Source organism: Delphinapterus leucas, chromosome 8 (assembly GCF_059928025.1).
Source record: "Delphinapterus leucas isolate spDelLeu-1000000601 "Yukka" chromosome 8, BTC_Dleu_Yukka2, whole genome shotgun sequence".
NCBI classification, from domain to species: Eukaryota; Metazoa; Chordata; class Mammalia; order Artiodactyla; family Monodontidae; genus Delphinapterus; species Delphinapterus leucas.
Genome location: NC_143136.1, coordinates 44,198,670 through 44,220,878, shown reverse-complemented (window position 1 = coordinate 44,220,878; position 22,209 = coordinate 44,198,670). Strand labels below are relative to the sequence as shown.

Below are 22,209 nucleotides of genomic sequence, written 5' to 3'. Positions count from 1 at the left end.
TTCCCAATCTGCCAAATGAGCCACTGAAGTACAATTCTAATTTAACATTCACAAGGACTTCCACAGCCCTCAATTTTTAACTATAATTCCCTAGAAACAATGGAAACAAATATCTCTATTGATTGGAGTGGACATGCATACAAATATACCATTTCAGCTACAGATGCATATATTTTAGATACGAAATATCAGAAGCTAATTGATGCAGGAACACAAGGCCAGAATCTGTCAAATTCCTTAACGACTAAAATATGTCATTACAATGTATAGAGATTATATCTGGAAGGCTTTCTCTCTGTATATTAGCATTTTACCAAACTCTTCTCAAACTGCTTAGAGGTTTTTGCCCCTCTCCTTTTATTTAGTATAGAACTGCACTGTCTAATATAGTAGCCAATAGCCAAATGTAGTTATTTAGATTATAATTAACTACCATTAAACAAAGGTAAAATTCAGTTTACTGATCACAGTGGCCCCATTTCAAGTGCTCATTAGCCATGTGTGGCTAGTAGTGATCATACTGCACAGCACAGAAACAGAATACTTTTGTCATTACAGAAAGTACTATTGGACAGCGCTGGTATGAATTTTTAGAATGAATAAAACATCCTAAGTAAAACCTGACCTGTAGAACTATAGACTCAAAGAAATGAGAGCTCTCCATTCAATGTGGCTCACTGAGTTAAATTGGGAAACAGCCTCGTCTCCCCACTCCTACCTCAAAGACATAAAAATTCTAGAGAAAAATTTTTTTGTCAATGTATATCCAAGTTCAAAGCCAAACAAGGGAAATCCACAGGTGCCAGAAACAAATAAACTCAGAGCTAATAGCTGTGTGGAAGCTACAGCCAAAGGTTATGAGTGAGTGTGTGTGTGTGTATCTGTTCTGAGTCAGGAATAACATGGGCCACACATAACATGCTATGAGTTAATACCTGCATAAAGCCTCACGGTAGGAAGAGCTATATGATTTGTAAAACATAGCTAGAAAAACTCTATCTGCTGATCCTAAAACTCAGTAAGCTCCTACCCATGAGAGGAAGAGAAAAAGTCAGAAAAGTGGATGCTTAAGTACTGGACCACTACAACTGAACAAACAAAAGAAAATACCCCTAACAAATTTGAAATAGAAGTAACATCTGTAACTTGGTAAAAAGTGTCTATAAAATGATTATATACTAAAGAATGAAATTTTAAAAGCTTTCCCATGGACATCAGAAATAAGACAACACCACAATCATTCAGCATTATAATAGAGGTCCTAGCCAAAATATAACAAGAAAAGTCATAAGTATACAGACTGGAAAGAGATGAAAAAAATTACGTGTAGATGGTAGAATTACCAATGTAGAAAAGCCAAGAGAACCTACAGAAACATCATTAGAACTGATAATAAATTTCAGCAGGGTTGCTGGATGTAAGAACAAAATACTAAAATCAAAAGCATTTCTACATGCTAGAAATAGTCAATTAGAAAATGTAATAAGAAAAATTACTATTAAATGTAGTAACAAAAAAAATAAGCTGTCTAAAAATAACACTTAAAAAATCTTTTTTTTTCTTTATGGAGAAAATTATAAAACATTATGAAAGGACATGAAAGTCAATCTGATGAAAATGTTCTAAAACAGATTAATGGCGATGACTGCATAAGCTTATTAAATATCAAAATAATTTTAAAATTCACTTGAATTTTTAAAAACCAAAAAAAAAATTCATTTGAAAAATCAAAAGTCCAAGAGTAGCCAAGAAAATCTTGAAAGAAAACAAGGGTAACTTGTCCTATCAGAGACAGACATATCTTAAAGCTATAATAATTTTGACACTGTAGTTTTACCATATGTACAGACAAATAGGCCAATGAACAAAGCTGCCCAGAAACAGACCCGGTCACATATAAGAACTTGATATATGATAGAAGTATCATTAAAACCAGTGAGGAAAACAAGGACTATTCAATCAAAGGCATTACAACTTCTGGCTTTCTAGCTGAAAAGTAAAAGTTAGATGATGTCACATGCAAAAAAATTCCAAGCACTTTAAAGACTTAGAGTATAAAGAAACAAACTATTAAAAGAAAATATAAAAGAACATCTTAAAAACCTCCATGTTATTAAGCGTTTTTAAAATGCAAATAGCAGAAATCATAAAGGAAAAGAATACATTTCATCTCAAACAAAAACTTGTATATACCAAAAGATAAAGTAGCAGACTGAAAGAAGTGTATTTATAATATATATGATCTACAAAAATGAAGAATCAGAATACATAAAGACCTATAAAATCAGTAAGAAAAAGACAATCCAAAAGAAAGATAAACAAAGGATGAAACTGAAAAGAAAATATAAATGATTAACATAAACACCTTCTACTTTACCTGCGTCCAGTGAAGTACAAATTAAAACCACAATAAGATATAAAGCATGCAAAGTTTAAAAACAAAAAATGATAGAAAGGACATGTAGAAAATAAAGTCTTATACTTTAGAGAAGAATTTGGAAACACACTGAAGATACATAAGCTCTATGATCCATCCATTCGACTTCTATTATTTCTATAAATTTTTGCACATGGGCACTAAGGGTGTACATATAAGGGTGTAACAATCTGTATTAGTAAAAAGCTGAAATAATCTAAAATAACCACTAATATAGAACAGATTAAGTAATATGGGGTAATTGAATAATATAAGAACAGTTACATTCCATGTTATCAAAAACTTATGGAATGGTATACACAGTAAGAAAGTACTTATGCAAATTTCAAAAACATAAAGTAATACTACTTTTGTTCATAAATATGTAGTAAAAATATAAAGTACAGTCTAACTGGATGTGCTAAAAACTAATGACAATGGTTGCTTCTGAGGAGGGATACTGGTTGCTTCTGAAGAGAGAAAGAAATGGCACTGAAGCAAGCAATGAAGTAGACTGAACAATAATTTTAAAACTCATAGTATTCTATTTAATTTAAATAAATTTCAAAACATCAAGCAAAAATAAAATATAGTGGTCTATTCATTCTGGGCTGGTGGGTACACAAGTATTTATTATATTATTCCCTGTAATTTAACATTTGAAACACATGCTTGATAAATGTAACTACTGTGTCACTTCCAATGAAATCTGGAATGATGACTATAAAGAAATTTCATCCCAGAGTTCCTCAAGAATTCAGAAATGACACTTCATTTTATAGAGAAAACTGGCACCCAAGCTTTTTGTTTTCCAAGAAAGCCAACCATATGATCAGAATCCATGTTTCCATATTCATTATATGGCAAATAGTAGTTAAGTATACCCTATTTAATAATCAAGTATGAATTGTTCTGGAATGAGCAGTCAGACTACTTTAATCAAGTTTATTCCTGGCACAAAGTATATAAAAGATTAAACAAGAGTGTCTGTTGATTACATTTTAACAATTCATACTGTGCAGCTTATGTCTTGACTCCATTTTCAAAGCTCTCAGCAGAGCACACATACCAATAGCATTGTTCAGCATATATTCTTCTCTGAAGAAATCTTGAGCTATCTTCTGATTTGCCTTTCTAGCTTCTGAGATCACTGCAATAAAAAAAGAAAAAAGAAGGATTACAAATCACAAAAAGTGTTTTCCAGTCAATACAGTCAAATAGAAAAATTTTAAATAATGTGATAGCAAGTACCAGGGGGAAAGTCTAGAATGGTTTGTTAAGGTTCTGAAGTCACCTATGCCACAGACATACTATAGTTAGCCCCAAATCCATAGTCCAATGTCAAAACTTCAAGGCAAAAATTCTTATTCAGAACTTCTTACAAAGTGTTATACTTAAATTATAAGTTATATATTGGTACAAAATACATTTTCTTTTGACTATTTTCTGTAGCACCTAAATGAATGTTTGCTGGATACATGTTTCCTTTGGTAATATATCTTAACACAAAGTACATTATACATATACACGGAAAGAAATATATGCACATGTGCATGCACACACACACAGAGTTCTATATACTCCATCTAGTTAAATACTTCTGCCACATTCATTTCACCATGGAGCATTTGCTGAGCATCTACCAGGTACTACGCACTGTTTTCAGTGCTGCAGATAACAAGACAGCAATATAAGACGGCTGCCCTGGAGTTCAGACTAGTAAGACAGACTACTGAGCTACACTCCTTGTGTCATGCCCACTCTAAGGTTGGGGTGCCGTGGGAATGTGAGCATAAGAGATGTAATTAAAAGAAGCCTTCCCAGGGACTTCCCTGGCAGTCCAGCGGTTAGGACTCCATGCTTCCACTGCAGGGGCCACAGGTTCGATCTCTGGTCAGGGAACTAAGATCCTGCATGGCACACGATGCACCCAAAAAAAAAAAAAAATTAAAAAAAAAAAAAGAAGGCTTCCCAGAAGAGAGAACTCTGAGCCAAATGTGAACAACAGGTAAGGATTTCCTAAAAATGAAAAGTTCTGAAAAGTGAAAAGTTCTGAGTAGAGGAAGGAGTGCCTACAAAGGCACACAGGCAAGGAAGAATAAAATCAAGAAACAAGTAGTTTTAAAAGACTAAAGGAGTGCTTCCCTGATGGCGCAGTGGTTAAGAGTCCGCCTGCCGATGCAGGGGACACCAGTTCGTGCCCCGGTCCGGGAAGATCCCACATGCCGCATAGCGGCTGGGCCCGTGAGCCATGGCCGCTGAGCCTGCGCGTCCGGAGCCTGTGCTCCGCAACGGGAGAGGCCACAACAGTGAGAGACCCGTGTACCGCAAAAAAAAAAAAAAAAGACTAAAGGAGAATGGTAAAAGGTGAGGCTAAGAAGGTAAATGAGATAGTAATATCCTTATTTATTAATATCAATGGAAATATAACCTCTCAAAGATATTGCTACAGCATACAAATGCCTGTCTTAATAAGCAGGTGCTCAGTAAATATCTTAATAATAAATAACAATCAAATGGTTTCATTTCTATTGCAATTTTCTATTATCCAGAGTTCCATAGTCCAATCTACTATACTCCTACTATAGTCAATGTCAAAACCACCATTAAACCTCTCTTCCATACACTTCAAGCTCATATGCTTTTCTTGTCTAAGTCCTATGAGAATTACCTACTAAAATACAAATTCAATATATAATATATACATTTACTTCTTTTATGGGAAAGAGTTACATAAAAATTGTTGACTATTAATAGATTTTTAGACTAACTTCAGAACTCTGATATAGCTTCCTTCAAAATGTTCCAAGCAAATATTGACTTTTTTTCTTGGTTTTTAAAAAAAAAAGGTTTGGGGAATTCCTGGGTGGTCCAGTGGTTAGGACTCAGTGCTTTCACTGCCGTGGCCCAGGTTCAGGCCCTGGTTGGGGAACTAAGGTCCTGCAAGCCGCATGGGGTAACCAAATAAATAAATATTTTAAAAATAAAAAAAGGTTTGATATCTAGTTTTGTCATTCTGAGGCTTTCACCTATAAAACCCCTAAAACCCTCATCTATTATCTTTCATCATTTCTCCCCAATACTAAAAGAAAAGGAGTGCAAATTGCATTGCCTGTGGAATAAATCTCTTTTATCTTAGAAATCTTCTGAGATTTCCTTCTAATCTTATTCTAACCAATCAGTTCCATATAAATTAAATGATGTTTAGTAACATCATTTAAAAATTTTTTGTCAGGGCTTCCCTGGTGGCGCAGTGGTTGGGAATCCGCCTGGCAATGCAGGGGACATGGGTTTGGGCCCTGGTCTGGGAAGATCCCACATGCCTCAGAGCAGCTAATCCCATGTGCCACAACTACTGAGCCTGCGCTATAGAGCCCGTGAGCCACAATTACTGGAGCCCGTGAGCCACAATTACTGAAGTCCGTGAGCCTGGAGCCTGTACTCTGCAACAAGGGAAGCCACCACGATGAGGAGCCCGCGCACTGCAACGAAGAGTAGCCCCCGCTCACCACAACTAGAGAAAGCCTGTGGGCAGCACTGAAGACCCAAGACAGCCAAAAATAAAATAAATAAATTACAAAAGAAATTTTATTTTTCAGAGTGCCCACCTACTGTCTTGGACTATGATGTTTAAAAGAAACTAAATTTCCTAGAATTGAAATCTGTTGCTTATACATGTGAACTAGAATAATTCTAGAATTTTTAACTGTATTTCCAAACAGCAATGTAAAGTTAGGCCTATATGCAAAAATAGCTCACAGTCAGAAGAAGCTGAAATCAATACATAAGGCTCTGCCCATCTGTAAACTGACAAGATCAAAAGCCCAGCTCTTGAGGAAAGATTAATTCCAGGCTGAAAAACAACGTTTTAAAAATATTTAAGTAGTGGGCAAAACAAATTCAAAAAACGATTCAGTTAACAAGTCAGTCGAAGCAACTGAAAATTTTAAAGTGAAATTTTAAGACTCAGTTATTTTAAATTTAATAGATATTTGAAATGATGTCCTGAATCAAGCTTGTTTCTTCCTATTTCAAATGTAATGGTTTACATAAGATTATAAATATGGTAAATAGATCAACTTGAACATTATCATCTTAACACAATACAAAAAATATAAAAAAATAAAACAGAAAGAAAAAAACCATCCCAGGAAACTACCAATTCCGTAAGAAACAAAACTCAAAATGTTTTCAGTATATATAAATACTGAAAAGTTTTCAGTATATATAAAATACTGACAACCAGTGGTAATAACATTTCTTCTCTCTTTTGTCTTTTGTTTTTAATAAATATGTACAGATTGACCTAAATAATAAGATAAGGAGAATTAATCTTTTTATTTATCTCAGCATGTTAATTTAAACACAAAAAATACTGATAATATAATAGGATAAATACTACAATTAAGTGCATTCTTGCTTTGGGATCACGAACAATGGGAAAGCACAAAGTCATGGAAATATGTGAGAGCATGTCATGTTTGGAGAATGGCAAGTCACTCAACATGGCCAGGTTGTCAGGCTTATGTGATAAACAATTGCTTAATAACAGCTATTCTAAAATAAAAAGCAGAATCACATACCATAACTGGACATTTTGTTCAGGATGATTCAGGGAAAGAGACAAGATACCTGAAGGGCACGTATGTGGTTAAAAAAAAAAAAAAAAAAGCTGCTATTCTCATTTTTCTATTAACTACAAGAGATAAGTCTTTAAATGTTTTCTTTTTCTAAGTTAACCACACTAAAAATGTATTAACTGTTTAACAAAAAACAATTCTAGAAAGTAAAGCAAGTTACAAAGTACCACAAAAATTTGCTAATACCTTATCAGTTATATTGGGGGAAAAAAGCATTTAGGTGAGAAGGGAAAAAAGTTTTTACCTCTGATATCACCTCCAGCACAGAAAGCCTTTCCACCAGCTCCCTTTATAATGATCAGGAAAGTTTCCGGATCTTGTTCCCACTTCTATCCAAATGTAAAAGAAGATGGTATAAGCATATCATAAATACAAACTCATTAATGATATATCCACATGCACATAAACACATGTGTATATATAGACGTATGTGGATATATACAAGCATAAGGCATAAGCTTTATAAAACATATCCAGAAGAATGGATCCCAACTTCATTTTCTTTTCTGACATAAATTAGAGGCTATCCCAACAAAGTTGCTAGATGAGTGCATTCTGTGATCCAAGTTTGATGATGGCAACTGAAATCTTTGCCACGACAACTTTGAGACCAAGGTGAAAAAATATGGGCCTAATATATCGTCAGGTTGGAAAAATAAAATAAAGAGGGGCAGAACATAAGAAGAAACTTGGAGCCTTCTGAAAGTGGAAGAGGCTGTCTTCTGAGGCAGTGAACTCCCTGTCAGTTAGGGGTGCTCCAGGAAAACCACTTAGGAAAGCGCTGAGGACTCTATAAGCGATGGGGCTTGGGCGCTGATCCCAGACAGTCAAGTGATTCTATGGGAGAGAATATCAGAAATATTCTCTAAGGATACACTTTCAGAAGGATCCATATGATTGCTTTAAGAAAATTACAAACCTTTAGCTGTGGATAAATCTGCCGAATCATACTAAGATTCAGTGCATTTAGGAACTTTGGTCTGTTTAGTGTTATCACTCCTGCACAACCTTTTCTTTCCAATAGGACTTCTGCTGCTGCATCTGTGTGCTTAGACATTCTCTGTGTAAACAAAGAATAACTTTAGGATAAAATTCATTAAGTTTTTGTCACAAGTCAACATCAAAACATACATTAAATGCAAATCTTTCACACAATGTTAAGGTTAGCTAATCGAATGGATAACTCAGTACATCTGACAAAGTTTTCTAAAGTTATTTGGACTCTGTAGATAGACAATTCCAAAGCAAACTACATATAACTCTTAAATCTCTTAATTTTTATTTCTGAGTGAACTTAGTCAACTGATTTAAAATAGAACCCAGTCCATGGGACTTCCCTGGTGGCGCAGTGGTTCAGAATCCATCTGCCAATGCAGGGGACATGGGTTCGATCCCTGGTCTGGGAAGATCCCACATGCCACAGAGCAACTAAGCCCGTATGCCACAACTACTGAGCCCGTGTGCCACAACTACTGAAGCCCGGGCGTGCCTAGAACCCGTGCTCCGCTACAAGTGAAGCCACCGCAATGAGAAGCCCGCACACTGCAACAAAGAGTAGCCCTCGCCCGCCACAACTAGAGAAGGCCCTCGCGCAGCAATGAAGACCCAACGCAGCCAAAAATAAATTAATTAATTTAAAATTTTGTTTCTAATAAAAATAAAATAGAACCCAGTCCTAGAATTTCTTGGACTATGAAATACTCTTAAATCTTTATTACTGTATACCAAGCAATATGTTAGGTACTTGGAAATCAAAGATGAATACAGAGGGCAAATAATTCTGACTACAATAGCTACCAACAACTTGGGGGAAAGAAAGGTGATATTTGAGCTAGGCCTTGATATATGCCAAGAAAAAGAGGGGTGAAAATCCTGGAGAGTAACACATTCTAAAACATGAACAGCGAATATCTGGAAATGTTAAGATGTTAAACATGAGTGGAATAAAGGCTGATTGAGAAAATGAGTGATAGGAAAGTAGGCAGAATAAGTAGTTTAAGGCCAGATTATAGAATGAGCTTACGAAAGCATATACTTGTGAAGAACTTGTCTATACAGTTCTTAGGGCCTCACGCACCATGGTGAGTAAGGCAAGGGGCACATTTTGGAGTGGCTTATTTTGCTCCCCTTCAATACTCAGTGGTTCTACTTCCTTGATTAAACCCTTACTCATATGAAAAGACAGATGATAGACTAAAAAGCTGTACTTTTCAGATACCTACATCATTCTAAATTTTAAAGTAAAACAGATTTCATATTATACAAACATGTTACACACAAGTATTAATAAACTTTCATCTCTCTCCATACTAACTTTCTTTTTTGCTTGAACCAAGTCAGATTTGCCAGCCCCCCCAAAAAAAAACAAAAAAAGTTTCATGACTGTTTCCACTGAACAACTTCACATAAATTATCACCTAATATCAGAGACAATCCTTTAAAACTCTATTATTTGGTTTCAGCTCAGAGATGTTGAGAGCTGAAAAGATGCGTCTCCTGACCTTGTAACAAGAAAAAAAGGTGAACAGACTGAAAATTAATGGCTTTGGTGAACTCAGTCAGAGGACAGGAGGTCACAGGGCTAACAGCCCCGTAATAAAATCTGGAGAGACAGGTGCCTTCAGGGAGATGCAGGACCAGTATATTTGCTTAGCTCAGGCAGAAGCCCTAAGGAAGATTAACTAGAATTTTTAATGACTTGCTAGAGGTCAAGTGTGGGCAAGTGTGATAGTGTGGAGCTCCTGGGGGTGGCGGGTGTCACAGTCATGGGGGGAGCTCCCATTCTTGCTGGCTTTTCCTCCTGGAACCCAAGCAGGTTCTCCCAAGGAAGACTGGAGAAAGCTCCCCCGTGTGGTGCTGGCTGGGGGAGGGAAACAGCAGGCACAACTAAATCCTTTCCCCTCATCTTCCACACAGAGCAAAAGGCTAAATCTTCATGGGAGAGAGAGCCTTCAAAGCTGGTAGCATAGGGTTCTGGTGGAGGCCCAACACAGTGGGGAAATGGGATGGAGGCCTATAAAATAAGACCCTTAATCCCAAGGGAGAAGCACTTCAAAACCATAGCCTACTGACCTTAGTGTTTACCAATCACAGCTGGAGAAAAGGAACAGGGGACAAAGGAAAAGGGGGGAACAAAGGCAGCCCACCCCCAGAGAAAGGACAGGAACACTTATGAGGGCCACACCCCTGGACTCTGGTTCACAGTGCCTTCCAAACATTAAGGATTAATGGGATACAACACCAAAAGCATGATCCACAAAAGAAAACACTGATAAACTGAATTTCATCATATTTAAAACTTCTGCTCTGCAAAAGATAAAGTGAACGAAAAGACAAACCAGAAATTAGAAGAAAATACTTGCCTATCACATATCTGATAAAGAATTTGCATACAAAATATACAGCTGACCCTTGAACAACACAGATTTGAACTGTGCAGGTCCATTTACACTCAAATGTTTTTCAATCGTAAATACTATAGTACTACATGATCCCCAGCTGGTTAAATCCACAGGTGCAGAGAAGGAACCTCAGTTGTAGAAGGCTGATTGTAAAATTATACTCGGATTTTTCGACTCCACAGAGAATCAGTGACCCTAACCCCCACCTTGCTCAAGGGTCAACTGTATAAAAAACTCTTAAAACTCAATAAGAAAACAAGCAACCCAATATTAAAATGGGCAAAAAAAAAACTGAAGAGCTTCAAGGAAAATATAGGGATGGCAAAAAAAACACATGAAATGCTCAACATCATTTCTCATTAGGAAAATGCAATTTAAAACCACAATGAGCTACCACTACATACATATTAAAATGCCTAAAATCCAAAAACAGACAATAACATGTTGCCAAGGATGCAGAACAACAGGAACACTCGTTCTTTGTTGGTGGAATTGCAAAGTGGTACAGCCACTACAGAAGATAATTTGGCAAACTTGTATAAAGTTACACATGGACTTACCATAAAACCCAGCTATCATACCCTTAGATATTTACCCAAGTGAATTAAAAACTTATGTTCACACAAAAACCTGTACACAAACAGGTGTAGCAGTTTTATTCTTACTCACTAAAACCTGAAGGCAACCAAGATGCTCTTCAACAGGGAAATGAATAAACTGTGGTATATCCAAACAATGGAATACTATTCAGTGATAAGGACTACGTTATCAGTTCATGCAACAACACAGGTGAATCTTAAATGCATTTTGCCAAGTGAAAGAATGCAGACACAAAAGCCTATATATTGTATGATTCCATTCATATGATGTTCTGCAGAAAACAAAATTATAGGGGCATAACAAAGGTCAGTGTTGGGGAGCGGGCAAAGTGACTGCCTACAGAGGGAAAGGACAGCAGAAGTTTTAGGGGGATGGGGCTGTTCTGCATGGACTTTGGGTAATGAATGCATGATTTATGCATCTGTCAAAACCCAAAGAAATGTACAGAGAGTGAACCTGAATGTATACAAACTATATATATTTTTTAAAAATCACCCAGTGTCAGGGGATTCCAACATGGAATGCAGACTGTGGCAAATAAATGCAACCAAACCACACACGTATGACAAGCACACTGAGGTGAAATCGTGAGGATGGTGGCAGGAAAGCTGACCTAAGTAACTTTAGAAAACAGTCATTTGATTGCAAGCTGTAAGGAAATATACAAAAAAACCTGTATGTCAACCAATGCTCTAGTTAGTAAATCTGTTCGAAACAGCTTTGCATGTATACTGAGGTTAAGCAAGTAATGTGGACTTCCCTGGTGGTCCAGTGGTTAAGAATCCGCCTGCCAATGCAGGGGACACAGGTTCGAGCCCTGGTCTGGGAAGATCCCACATGCCGTGGAGCAACTAAGTCTGTGCGCCACAACTACTGACCCTGTGCTTTAGAGCCCACGAGCCACAGCTACTGATGCCCGCATGCCACAACTACTGAAGCCCGTGCGCCCTAGAGCCCACGCACTGCAACTACTGAGCCCACGCTCCGCAACTACTTAAGCCCATGCCCTCTAGGGCCCGCGTGCCGCAACTACTGAGCCCGTGAGCTGCAACTACCGAAGCCCGTGCACCTAGAACCCCGTGCTCCACAACAAGAGAAGCCACCACAATGAGAAGCCCGTGCACCGCAACAAAGAGTAGCCCCCACTCGCCGCAACTAGAGAAAGCCCACACGCAGCAATGAAGACCCAACACGGCCAAAAATAAATAATTTTTTTTTAAAAAGGTACATACTGTATTTAAAAAATTTTAAAAAAAAACAAGTAATGGAGGGTGGTCAGTGAGAACCAGGCTCTCCCTGGTCAGGAGGAGAGTTAGAAACAAGCAAGAAGGGAAGGCTAGAATGAAGCCTGCCCCGGGGTACTGGATTAAAGTCAGAGACAGCAGTATGAACATGTTTTCTTAATATATATTAAGAGGATATATATTAATATAACAGAGGATAAACACAGAAACACTTATCACTATTTATGTATACATGGGACAGTAAACAGTATACAGCATATGTATTCTACTACAGATATATACATTACTCTAGTTCTATCCCCAAGAGAAAACCGTGACACCCCAGTAGCAAGGGGCATTCCCAGACTCAGATCTTGATTTCTAAATGCAATTTTCCAATAAAGGCAACCAGAGCTCCTTGGAGAAATGGCTGATTCCAGAGCCAGAGAACATCTTCCAGTAACAGAAAGTAGCGAGGTGTTTTTAAAATATTGAAAATTAAAAGGAAAAGGTCATATCAAAGGGACACAAGAAGCCAAAATGAAGGAATTCCTAATGGCCAAAGTTGAAACAATGTGAGTAACAGAATAAATAATGTGCTGTTCAATTATAACCCAAAGAATAAAATAAATATCCACGAGTCCACACTGATATATATAACTTAATAAATCAATGGGGGAGATGAGATGATCTTACCCACAAAAGAATTCAAAATAATTTATGTAGAAATCCCCCTTCCAGGAGGTAAAGCTTAGCCCCCTCACGGTCTGACTGTGGGCTGAACTTACTGACATGCTTCCAAAGAACAGAGTAGAAAAGGGAAAAATGGTAACTTTAGAGAGGAGAAACCCAACAAACACCACCTTAACCACGTGATAAAGGTCAGCATCACCAGCTGTGTCATGAGGATGTCACGTACTCCCTAAGGCATATGTCAAAACCCACAGATATTCCCTGATATGTGATGAGAAGGGGCTTTTCCTTTGTGATATTCTCTCCAGAAACCTTTTAACTACAGGCTAGTCATCAAAAAAAAAAGAAAAAACAGAACAACAACAACAAAAAACAGACACAAGCCCAGATTACAGGCTATTCTACAGGCTACTTGGCCAGTGTTCCTCCAAACTGCCAACGTCATGAAAAATAAGGAAAGACTGATAAACTGTCACAGACCAGAAGAAACTAAGAAGACATGACAAAGAAATGCCATGTGGTATCCTGGATTGGATTTTGGAACAGAAAATTGATGGAAAAACTGGTGAAATCCAAAAAGTATAAAGTTAATACTAATACAGCAATGTTCTTAATTTTGACAAATGTAACATGATAACTGTATTTCTTTGCTAGGGCTATCATAACAAAGTACCACAAACTACGTTTAGGCTTAAACAGAAAGTTATTGTCTCAGTTCTGGAGACTAGAAGTCTGAGATCAAGGTGTCAGCAGGACCACACTCTCTCTGAAGGCGCTAGGGGAGGGTTCTGTTCCAGGCCTCTCTCCTAGCTTCTGATAATTCCTTGGCTTGTTGCAGCATAACTCCAATATTCACACGGCATTCTCCGTGTATATATGTCTCCAAATTTTCCCTTTATATAAGGATAAATTATATTGAATTACCCCAGTAATTTCTACTTCAGTACGACCTCATCTTAACTAATTACATCTGCAATGAGCTGACTGGCTGTAGGGAGAAACGATCTACCATGGGTCCTGAGGCTTCCCTGCACTTTACTGCTGTGTATTTCATGGATCCAAGGGCCTGAAGGCTCTTCACCTGGGTCATTTTTCAGGACTGTATTTGCTGCGAGAAACTTTGAAGAAAATGTAAAGTCTCCCTCCGGGACAGAGAGCAGGCTTGCTTACAGTGTGTTACAAACCGGCAGGTTCCCCAAATTCAGTACTGCTGTCCTGTAATGCAACCCACTGCATATGAACGCATTCATTTGGGCCTTCTGTCACCCCTGTGGGACTTGGGGAGCAAGGGAACCAATACAAACCTGAAGCTCAATGCTGCTAATTGGGTAACTAATAACGACGTCCTTTGTCTCTAATTCAAGAGTTGCATATCTGCTGCCAGCATCCATGGAAAAGTAACAAGCTAACTACTAACTTGTTATTGGGGTAAAATCCTATCCCAGACCCAACGTTGTCTAGCCAGACCGAAAGCCCTCCACTTGCCCCATTCTGATCATAGCCCTCACCCTCCCTTCAAAAGTAACAACTGTCTTGGTTTTTATGATAAACACAAAGTGTACATCCATAAACATCATCTATCCATTTTTTTTAAATGGATGTATCTTTCAAGTCTTTTAAAATCTAAAGGTTCTGCCTCCATTCCTTTCTTTTCTTCACAATTCGTTGAAAAAAACCAGGCCTTTCAACCTATAGAATTTCCTAGTACGGATTTTGCCGATTGCACACTCATCCTACCCACTTACTTTTAACAGCTGTTCATTCTTAGATATCAATTTAATCAGTCCCCTACTGATTAGCACTGGGTCATTTACAATTTTTGCTATTACAATGGATGCAGGAATATCTTTAAGCATCGACTTTCCAGCACTTAGGTGAAGTATTTTTGCAGGACATTTACAGAGGGCCAGACTTTGAGCAAAGAATATTACATAATCGTCTGTTAAAAGCCACTAGAGGGACTACCCCGGCGGTTCAGTGGTTAAGATGCCGCGCTTCCACTGCAAGGGGTGCGGGTTCCATCCCTGGTGTGGAACTAGGATCCCTCATGCCACCCAGCATGGCCCAAAAAAAAGCCACTAGAATGGTAAAATTAATGAACAAAGGATCTTTTTTCCCCCACCTGAAAAGTTCATGGCCTTCTTAAAACCTGAAAACAACTATTGGTGCATTAATCAAAAACATTCACACAGGGCTTCCCTGGTGGCGCAGTGGTTGGGAGTCCGCCTGCCGATGCGGGGGGCACATGTTCGTGCCCCGGTCCGGGAGGATCCCACGTGCCGTGGAGCGGCTGGGCCCGTGAGCCATGGCCGCTGGGCCTGCGCGTCCGGGGCCTGTGCTCTGCGGCGGGAGAGGCTGCAGCAGTGAGGCCCGCGTACCGCAAAAAAAAAAAAAAAAATTCACACAAAAGATCAGAAGGGAAAAAGATGAAGTCTGCAGTATTAGTGTCATTTATGTATGTTAATTCTGCAGAAAAAAATCTCTTTTCCAAAAATATCATTAACTTTTAGTTAAAACCTAGAAAAGGCTTCTATGAAGAGAAATATCTCATATTAGGAAAGATTACAGAGACTAGAGTCAGACATGAACTTCTCATACAACCCAAATTTGGAGGTGGGGGGTGGGATAGAAGGGGTAAGGAGAACATCCATTTAATGGATATACGTGAAGGAAACATGCTAAAATGCATGGACACCATCAACACACAGCCCTGTGCTGAACTGAATGCATGAAGTCTGCCAAAATAATATCCCTAAGACAAAAATAACTTAGAGGACTTCCCTGGTGGTGCAGTGGTTAAGAATCCACCTGCCAATGCAGGGGACACAGGTTCGAGCCCTCATCCGGGAAGATCCCACATGCCACAGAACAACTAAGCCCATGCACCACAACTACTGAGCCTGCCCTCTAGACTCCATGAGCCACAACTACTGAGCTCGCGAGCCACAACTACTGAAGCCCGCATGCTCTAGGGCCCGTGCTCCGCAACAGGAGAAGCCACCGCAATGAGAAGCCCAGGCACTGCAACGAAGAGTAGCCCCCACTCACCGCAACTAGAGAAAGCCCACGCGCAGCAAAGACCCAACACAGCCAAAAGTAAATAAATTTTAAAAATAAATAAATAACTTAGAACATCCACTCTGCTGGAACATGGAACTATTCTGGCAAAATCCATAGTAGCAATATTTCCTAAAGTGTGCAAAGAGATGTTTACTGCATCTATGTTGAAGGAGAAAATGGCCCATGGTCAAATAAGCTTGGGAAAAACTTAAACCAATATAAAGTTTAATTCCTATAAGACTTTTCAGTCTTTAATAGGCAAATACGCAATGTAAACTTTTAAAATACAATGAGCAGCATAGTTCTCACTTGATTAAAGAACTTTTTATTTTTCATGGAACAGCTATCTCTTGGGACTTGTATTTTTCAGGTTACATTTTGGAAAACACAGTCAGAGACTTCACAAACATTGAGAGAAATGAGCCTTTCCTCTGAGGAAAATCAAGTGCATGACACATAGCAGGTATCCAAAAAACGTTTAATAAGTTGAATGAATAATCCTTCATTCTACTAATGCAGTCCTGCTGTAACACAAGCCTAAAATAAGCTTCACACTGTGGATACCCAAATCCCAATCTCAAGCACATACCTTTCACTATATGTAACATTCACTGCCACTGAACTAAGTAACAACTGAAAGACATACCCAGGGAAACAGCCTACCTTTTGCAGAATATGATTTATTTTGACGTCATCCATTTCCAGCCAATATTAAAGAATGCCATTAAATTTAAATTATTATAACACAAATATGACACCAAAGCACAATATAAGTATGATTCATAGAATCAAAAAACATTTAATAAATGCTGATTACTCAAGCTTCACTCAATCCTTCCTGACTTCAAACTGAGTCAGTAAATTTCTCCATATGGAAGTGATTTATAGAGAATCTCTCAAACTGTCCTCAGCTGTGCTCTAGCTCTCACCTTCTGTGATATCAGCTACTTCCCATCTTCAATTATTACCTCTAAACAGCTGGCTCAAACCTGCATCTGTACCTTTACTTTTCCAGAGGCCCAGGCCCTTATTCCAAATGCCTGCTACAATTACAGGAGTACCTACATGGCACCCCAAACTCAATTTGTTAAAAACCAAATTTACCAAGAAATTTCTCTCCAACAAATCTGTCTCTCCTCCTCTGTTCCCTACATCAGGTAAAGGTATCACCATTTTCTCAGTCAACCAAGCACAAAATGTTGGTGTTGATTCCTAACTGTTCTCTTCCCGTCTCTGCCAACAACTTGAAGTAGTTACCAAATACCAGAGAAACTAGTTCTAAAATGATTCTATCCATTACTTTCTACTCTCATTGCCCTAGCCATACGGCATGATTATAATTTTCCTTTTCGGCAGATTTCCAGAATTTTTGCCAGACGGTCTATCCTTCACACTGCGTTCAGAGAAATTTTGCTAAAGCCCAATTCTAATCTTGTTAATCCCATTAAAAAATGTTCCATGACTCGCCATTAATTTCAAAAACATCCAACTTTACTTGACATGGCCTTCAAGTCTCTCCACATCTGATCCCAGGTAAACTCTCCAGACCCACCATTGCACAGCACTCCTTACAATGGAGACTCAGAAAGCCGAGTGTAGCCTCTATTCTCCTATCTCACAGTTCTTGCCACAGGAATAAACATACTGCATAATAGAAAGAAAACAGATTTTGGAGTCAGGTGGACTCAAACATTAGTTTTGCCACTCACTACTACTATACACCCTCAGACAAGCTAGTCTCAGAGCCTCAACTTCTGTGTTTACAAAATGGAGATAACAGAACCACATTTAGTGTTACTATATGAACTCTCACTACTTCCCATCTCTACCTATTGAAACCCTAATCATGCTTCAAGGCCCAGATCAAATAAATGACTGTGCTCCAGTAAGCTTTCACTGGTTACAAAGTCGACATCAGTCAAGTTCTTTGCATATACAATGCAAGCACTTAATGTATGTCTGTTCAAAAGGCATAGATTATAAATTGGTTGATACTGATTCTAGATCATCTGCACATACAGAATATGAACATGATTGCTGTCATGAAATGACATGTGCAGTTTCAGTTCATGCAGTCCAACCAGTATACCTTCATACTGAAAAGAACTACTTTCTGATGGAAAAAAGTCTTCTCCATGTCCAGGTCAGAATTATATGGAAAAAATGAGCTTCTGCATATTAAATTAAACGCTGTGTAAGAGTTTTAAACATTATGGAAAAAGAAAAAAAGTTTTTCCTATGAATATTTTTGTTGTAAAAATATGTCCAAATCAGCCTATGAATATAAAGGAGACTTCATTAATAGGTCCTACTAGCTTGCATTAGCTTGACAAACTATCTGCAGAAATGCAGGACTTCTGCCTCCTTTCCAGGTTCAGGTCCATCTAATATCTTTGAAGGGTCACAAGGAATGTCACACTACTATCACAAGTCAGTCCTATCCATTTCTCATAACGCGGCCTACAGTTCTGCCATCAGTGGCATATTTCCACCACTCCGCTATGAAGTAAAAAAGGCTCTTGCTCTATCAGCTCTCTTAGAAGGGTCACAGGAGGAATTCTTGGGGTACAGCTTCTCAATCTCTGCAGCACATGTAAAAGCCAACATTGGGAGCTAGAACCATTCAGTCTTCAGGCCCTGATGAGAGTCCAGTTTACCTTCCTTTCTTCAATGTGGTTTATGCCCCAGGTCACACAGCCCCATGGAATCTGGACTGTCATGTCTTTCTATTCCACTTGTGCGCATATCTAAATATGAATCTAAATATGAACAATAACATTGTTCTAAGTTCTTTTTCCAGGAAATTCCTCAGCTCCCATGTATATCAGCTGACTAAAATAAATAAGGGTAAGATATTCCAGTTTTCATATGCCCATCTCCGTGTAGGCTGAACTGAGAAACACTATGCAATAGTTACTTAGTGTTCACTCTGCCACAGGCTGTAGAGTGCAGTAGGTAGGCTATGGAGCCAGATAACCTGGATTCAAATCCCACCTCCTGTTTACCAGATGTGTGACACTGGGGCATACTACTTAGCCTCTCTGTCCCTTAAATTCTGATCCATTAAATAGGGATAAGACCATAACCCCCTTACCCAAACCCCTTGGGTCCAGATGCATTTCAGAATTCAGAAAATTTTCTAGATTTTGGAAAGGTAACACAGTACATATTACATAGTATATAAAACATCCTAAGTGGAGGCTGGTTCAGTACACTGTAACCAAATGCTTTACTACTTCTGCACCAAACCATGAGTATTAAACACTAGTTAGGATATGGACAAAAGGAGTTTCACAAGTATGTTCAGATCATATTTTGCCATCAAATGCATTTACCACAAACTAACCCCAAACCAAACACAAACTTATGATTTTGAGGTTTCAGAATTGCAGGTAAAGGACCTGTAGTATCTGCTCTGTAAGACTATGAGAATCAACTGAGCTAATACTTAGAATAGCACCTGGCATAATACCATAAGTGCTGTATCTGAGTGACTTGTCCTTTTTACATGCAAGGTACTTGTCAGGCTGCATGAGAGTGTCTTTTTTTTTGACTATACAACTCTTTTATTGAAAGCACTTAACAGAAACACTGTTGAGAAACGCTGAACCAAGAAATTTCTGAATTATCGTACAATAACATGATTCTATAATGATATCCAGACCATTGTTCTAATCCTTTAGGGACCACATTCACATCTCGGTATCAGGCTTTAAGTCTACTGTCTCAGAAATTTGTCCAGGGAGTAAGAGATGCAGGTAAATGCTTACAAATTTTTAGTATTGTAGACTTGAATCCTAAAATATGTAAGAAGAGACACAGAGAGACTTATGCCGTTACTGACATTATTACCATTTATGGGTAAAATACAATTTTTCTGACCATAGGAATGAAAAATTTTAGACTTTACGTTAATATTTTTCTCTGACTTTACTGAAGTTTTGAAATAAAAGTAAGTTGTTTGGCAAACTTATCGTTACCAGGGGGTAAGGGGGGAGGGATAGATTGGGAGATTGGGATTAATACATATACACCACTATATATAAACTAGATAAGTAATAAGGACCTACTGCATAGATGAGGGTGTCTTAGTCCGTTCAGGCTGCTGTAACAAAAATACCACAGACTGGGTAACTTATACAACATTTAATTCTCACAATTCTGGAGGCTGGAAAGTCAAGATCAAGACGTCTGCAGAGGGTTTCCCTGACGGCACAGTGGTTGAGAGTCCACCTGCCGATGCAGGGGACACAGGTTCGTGCCCCAGTCCGGGAAGATCCCACATACCGCGGAGCGGCTGGGCCCGTGAGCCATGGCCGCTGAGCCTGCGCATCCGGAGCCTGTGCTCCGCAATGGGAGAGGCCACAACAGTGAGAGGCCCGCGTACCGCAAAAAAAAAAAAAAAAGACGTCTGCAGATTCAGTGTCTGGTTAAGTCCAATTTCCCAGTTCATAGATGGCTGTCTACTCGCTGCATCCTCCCTCAGAAGGCAGAAAAGGTGGGGAATTTCTCTGGTGTCTCTTTTATAAAGGCACTGATCCCACTCATGACAGCTCTGCCTTCCTGACCTAATCACCTCTTAAAGGCCCCACCTCCAAATATCAACATACTGGCAATTAGATTTCAACATATGAATTTCGGGGGGACACATTCAGTCTATAGCAAAGATATAGAAAAATGAATAAAAATCATTTCTTCCTTGCAGTGTGATAAACTAATACCATCTAAGCTTTGGAATGGTACTACTAGTACAATAGTGGCTAACATGTATAAAATGATTATTATACGCCAAGCACTATGCTAGATTTTTTAATGAATTATTTATTATTCATAAGCGCTCTAAGATGGATACTATTATCCCCATTTTTTATATATCAAAAAAGGAGGCTGAAAGAGACCAAGTAATCTGCCCAAGATTAAGTAGCGGACCCATTATTTAAACCCAGGCATTCTGACTTGAAGATCCATCCTCTTATCCATAACCTATGCCACCTCCAACAAGTTATATGGGTCAAGTTTTGACACTATAAAATTGGAAACCAAAGTGTACCAAGATCAATGAAATCTGCCAGTATCTACTTTCCTAACAACAACATTTTAAATTGCACATTATAATCTAATAATGCCAGCAAAACAAAGTCCAAACTTACCAAATGCTGCAGTATGATATTAGTCCTTCTGGATGAATTAAACCTGAAACAAATGTAGAATACAATGAACACAGTAATGTGGGTAGTCATGTTTCACTGTATAAATACTACATTCCCTTTTGTTTGCTTCAGCTTCTTTGAAAAGTTATTAAAACAAAAAGTATTTTTTAAAAAAGTTTAATTCTCATGCATTGTGGTAGGAACACAAAATGGTACAGCCACTTTGAAAGAAAATTTGGCAGTTTCTTACAAAACTAAACATACGCTTCTACCATATGACCCAGCAACTGCACTCCTTGGTATTTACCCAAAGTAGTTGAAAACTTATGTCCACCTACACATGAATGTTTATGGTAGCTTTATTCATAATAGCCCAAATGTGGAAGTAACCAAGAGGTCCTTCAATAGCTGAATGGATAAACAAACTGTGGTACATCTATACAATGAAATATTACTCAGCAATAAAAAGAAACAAGTTATCTTTCCACAAAAAAAAAAAAAAAAAAGAGGAACCTTAAATGCACACTGCTAAGCAAAAGCAGTCAATCTGAAAAGGCTATGTACTGTATGCTTCCAACCACAGATCATTCTGAAAACTATGGAGGCAGGAAAAAGATCAGTGGATATCACAGGGTTAGAGGAGGGCAGAAGAAAGGAAAGAACAAGTGGAGCGCATGGGATGTTTAGGGCAGTGAAACTAGTCTGTACGGTCGTAATGGTAGAGACTTGTCATTATACACTGGTCAAAATTTTCTGCTAATTTTCTCTGTAAACCTAAAACTGCTTTTTTTAAAAAAGTTAAGGGCTTCCCTGGTGGCGCAGTGGTTAAGAATCCGCCTGCCAATGCAGGGGACATGGGTTCAAGCCCTGGTCCGGGAAGATCTCACATGCCGCAGAGCAACTAAGCCCGTGTGCCACAAATACTGAGCCTGCACTCTAGAACCCACGAGCCACAACTACTGAAGCCTGTGCACCTAGAGCCTGTGCTCCACAACAAGAGAAGCCACTGCAATGAGAAGCCCGCAC

At 38.5% G+C, this 22,209-nt stretch overlaps 1 protein-coding gene across 9 annotated transcripts in view; it reads right to left on the bottom strand.

Annotated features, from left to right (window-relative positions):
• The window catches only part of HIBCH (3-hydroxyisobutyryl-CoA hydrolase), an 88,096-nt gene that overhangs the window by 58,768 nt on the left and 7,119 nt on the right, over positions 1-22,209 (bottom strand). For 7 of the 9 annotated variants that reach the window (XR_016394094.1, XM_089916564.1, XM_089916563.1 and 4 more), the window contains exons 2-5: positions 21,184-21,226; positions 7,976-8,116; positions 7,301-7,385; positions 3,486-3,566 (exon numbers count right to left, since the gene is read on the bottom strand). Coding sequence is in view for 8 of the 9 variants with exons in the window: in XM_089916564.1 (XP_089772690.1) it covers positions 3,486-3,566; positions 7,301-7,385; positions 7,976-8,116; positions 21,184-21,226 (350 nt within the window). In the remaining variant the exon portion in view is untranslated. Of the gene's footprint in view, positions 1-3,485; positions 3,567-7,300; positions 7,386-7,975; positions 8,117-20,103; positions 20,139-21,183; positions 21,227-22,209 lie in introns of all 9 variants that reach the window. The other 2 variants (XM_089916560.1, XM_089916561.1) reach the window with 1 other exon arrangement.